Here is a 2,500-nt window from a genome sequence, read left to right as displayed (position 1 = left end):
GTCATTACTGAAGCATTTTCAATGAAGATATACCAAAGAAACACTGCAGAAAATTGCAAAGATTTACCAAAGTAAAAAAGGGGAAGGGCTAATTGTGTATAGCCAATCAGGGTGCACCATCAGATATCAGATGTAGCAAGATCTATAATTATTTGTATAATCTTTTCAATATCATCATAATTACCCTCTTTTATTTATCATACCAAAATATTACATACCCTAAGCAGCTGTTAGAATACTCTAGGGAAAAAGTCAGTTTCCTTTTTGGGTTCAATAGGAAGTGGCAGTGGAGCTACCTGTCCTATATGTACAAGTATCACACAGGAGACAAGACATTATTTTGTGTAGGATGGTGTTAGTCGCTGAGCAGTACCTGGAGACAAACCATCTTGGAGATAAGCTCCCTCTCATTATCATTAAACAAAGTATGAAGAGGAAAAGAAACTTTACATATAATCTCCTCTAGTTCAGACCATGCTATCTGAGAATAATATACAGAAAAAGAAAATCTTAAGGAGACTCAGCTCCTTACATTACTAACAAGATTTGTTTTCATTTGTTTCATTTCTCACATTTGGTGCTTTAACATATGGTATTTTAGCATCTATTGCTCACTAAATGTAAGGCTTCACTGTACAATGAAATTAGAGGACTGAGTCTATTCTGTGAATCATTTACTAATATTTAGGTAAAGCACCTACGCTTTCCAACTTACTTTACACAAACACAGATCTTATTTATGCATACAGAATGTTTTCTGTCATCACACAACCATATTGCCTGAGTTGACCATAGTGCCAGACTTGTTTCTCTGCAGGGTCCCATCACTGGCTGTACCTGCACTGAAGACACATAAAAAATGTATAAAAATTCACTCCAAAACATTCTACCCTAAGTACCTAAGCTCAATTTAACTACAATCTGTTGATTAACTATACTAAGTTCAATGAACATTTTAGCATAAATAGTTGCTCTTCTACTGGATTCTGACACTACCCACTCATCACTAATAATAATCAATAATGATGCTTCCAAAATTTAACCAAGCAACAAAGGTTACTTTCTAGTAACACATAATAATAGGGCCCTTTGTGTGATAAAGAATAATAAACTATTACAATATACTGCAATATGTGAATTAATTCACTGCAGATGTACTAAAATGGGTTATAAAATATCCACTAATACTGTATATGCACCTGGATATGTTATCAAAATTATACTGAATAATAAACATGAATCATCTTACCTTTACGACAGGCAGAGGTTACCCAGTAGTAGCCCTCATCACACACACACCGATGGTTAATACACTTAGAGTTTCTTCCGCAATAGGTAATAAATCGGCATATATCATATTCATTCACTGAAAAATACAATAACAAATAGAAATCACCAGAGAAGTAACTAGAAAGCATATTCAAAACATCACAAAGAGTAATTATACCAAATGGGAGCTTAATCAGGTACAAAAAAGATAAGACGCTTACCAGGACTACACATTGAGTAATGTCTCTTTGAATATTCAATGTGTGGGCATTGACAGTGGTCGTTAATACAGATTTCTTCAACTCGACAATCAGTGGAATATTTGCATTTTGTAGCAATTTCCCCATCTGAAAATTAATGATATTTCAATTTCACAAATCATGAAAACTTTAGTTAAACTAGAGTAACCAGGGCAATATGGAACCAGTTTAAAAGTCTATTTTTACAAAACTATTTAAATGGCCTATAATAAAAATAAAGGCCATCAAAATTATTTTGTCTGATCTATAAATTAATTATGTGTAAATACTGAAATCAAAATTGGTGAAAGAAAATAGTATATAACAATAAGATACTGAAATGAAAGCCAGATAGTAATGAAATTGGATGAAAGATGTAAATTATTCAGGCTTTCAAAATGGTCTCAGCACCTACTTGTTATGCTGATGTACACAGCAAAAAATATCAGGACAATGATGCTTCTGCCGAACTTCCTCATGGTCTCAGTATTTCAAAATGGTTGTGGGCCTAATTACTCAAGAGGTACACAGCTTCAACACACAGATCCAAATGTATTTTCTTGACTTCAGAAGATTATTTTGTTTCAGTGAGCTATCCTAAGGTCTCTTCTGATAATCTGGGAATAAAAAGGACATTTCACTTCTGACATTAGATGTTAAACTGCATACAAAAAATCTAACCAATATCAATAATTGCAGTCTGATACGTTATAAGCTATCTTGTACATCAGTTTCATTGAAAATATTAAATCGATGGGCATAAAACAGATTTCACAACCCACATTCAAGTGTTCTATGGTAAGACAGGAAAATATGACACAGCTATCAGAAGTGAGAGGGTAGTCTACTGATTTCCGCCCCATTAATGCCAGTAAAAAGTCACAAAGGAGTTGACTGAGAGGAGATTGGTGGTGTGAGACCAATACCTTGAAACTACAAAGCAGCACTCTTCTACCCCATTAGACTACGTGACTTGATAAATTAGATCTAAT

The 2,500-nt window shown here is 33.8% G+C and overlaps 1 protein-coding gene across 4 annotated transcripts in view; it reads right to left on the bottom strand.

The window, feature by feature from the left end:
- The window catches only part of LOC125031580, an 18,568-nt gene that overhangs the window by 11,098 nt on the left and 4,970 nt on the right, over nucleotides 1-2,500 (bottom strand). For all 4 annotated transcript variants that reach the window (XR_007115500.1, XM_047622477.1, XM_047622464.1 and 1 more), the window contains exons 2-5: nucleotides 1,924-2,125; nucleotides 1,491-1,616; nucleotides 1,250-1,366; nucleotides 716-842 (exon numbers count right to left, since the gene is read on the bottom strand). Coding sequence is in view for 3 of the 4 variants with exons in the window: in XM_047622477.1 (XP_047478433.1) it covers nucleotides 716-842; nucleotides 1,250-1,366; nucleotides 1,491-1,616; nucleotides 1,924-1,987 (434 nt within the window). In the remaining variant the exon portion in view is untranslated. The remainder of the gene's footprint in view (nucleotides 1-715; nucleotides 843-1,249; nucleotides 1,367-1,490; nucleotides 1,617-1,923; nucleotides 2,126-2,500) is intronic.

The sequence above is a fragment of the Penaeus chinensis genome, chromosome 2, assembly GCF_019202785.1.
Source record: "Penaeus chinensis breed Huanghai No. 1 chromosome 2, ASM1920278v2, whole genome shotgun sequence".
NCBI lineage: Eukaryota > Metazoa > Arthropoda > Malacostraca > Decapoda > Penaeidae > Penaeus > Penaeus chinensis.
This window is presented reverse-complemented; position numbering and strand designations above follow the sequence as displayed.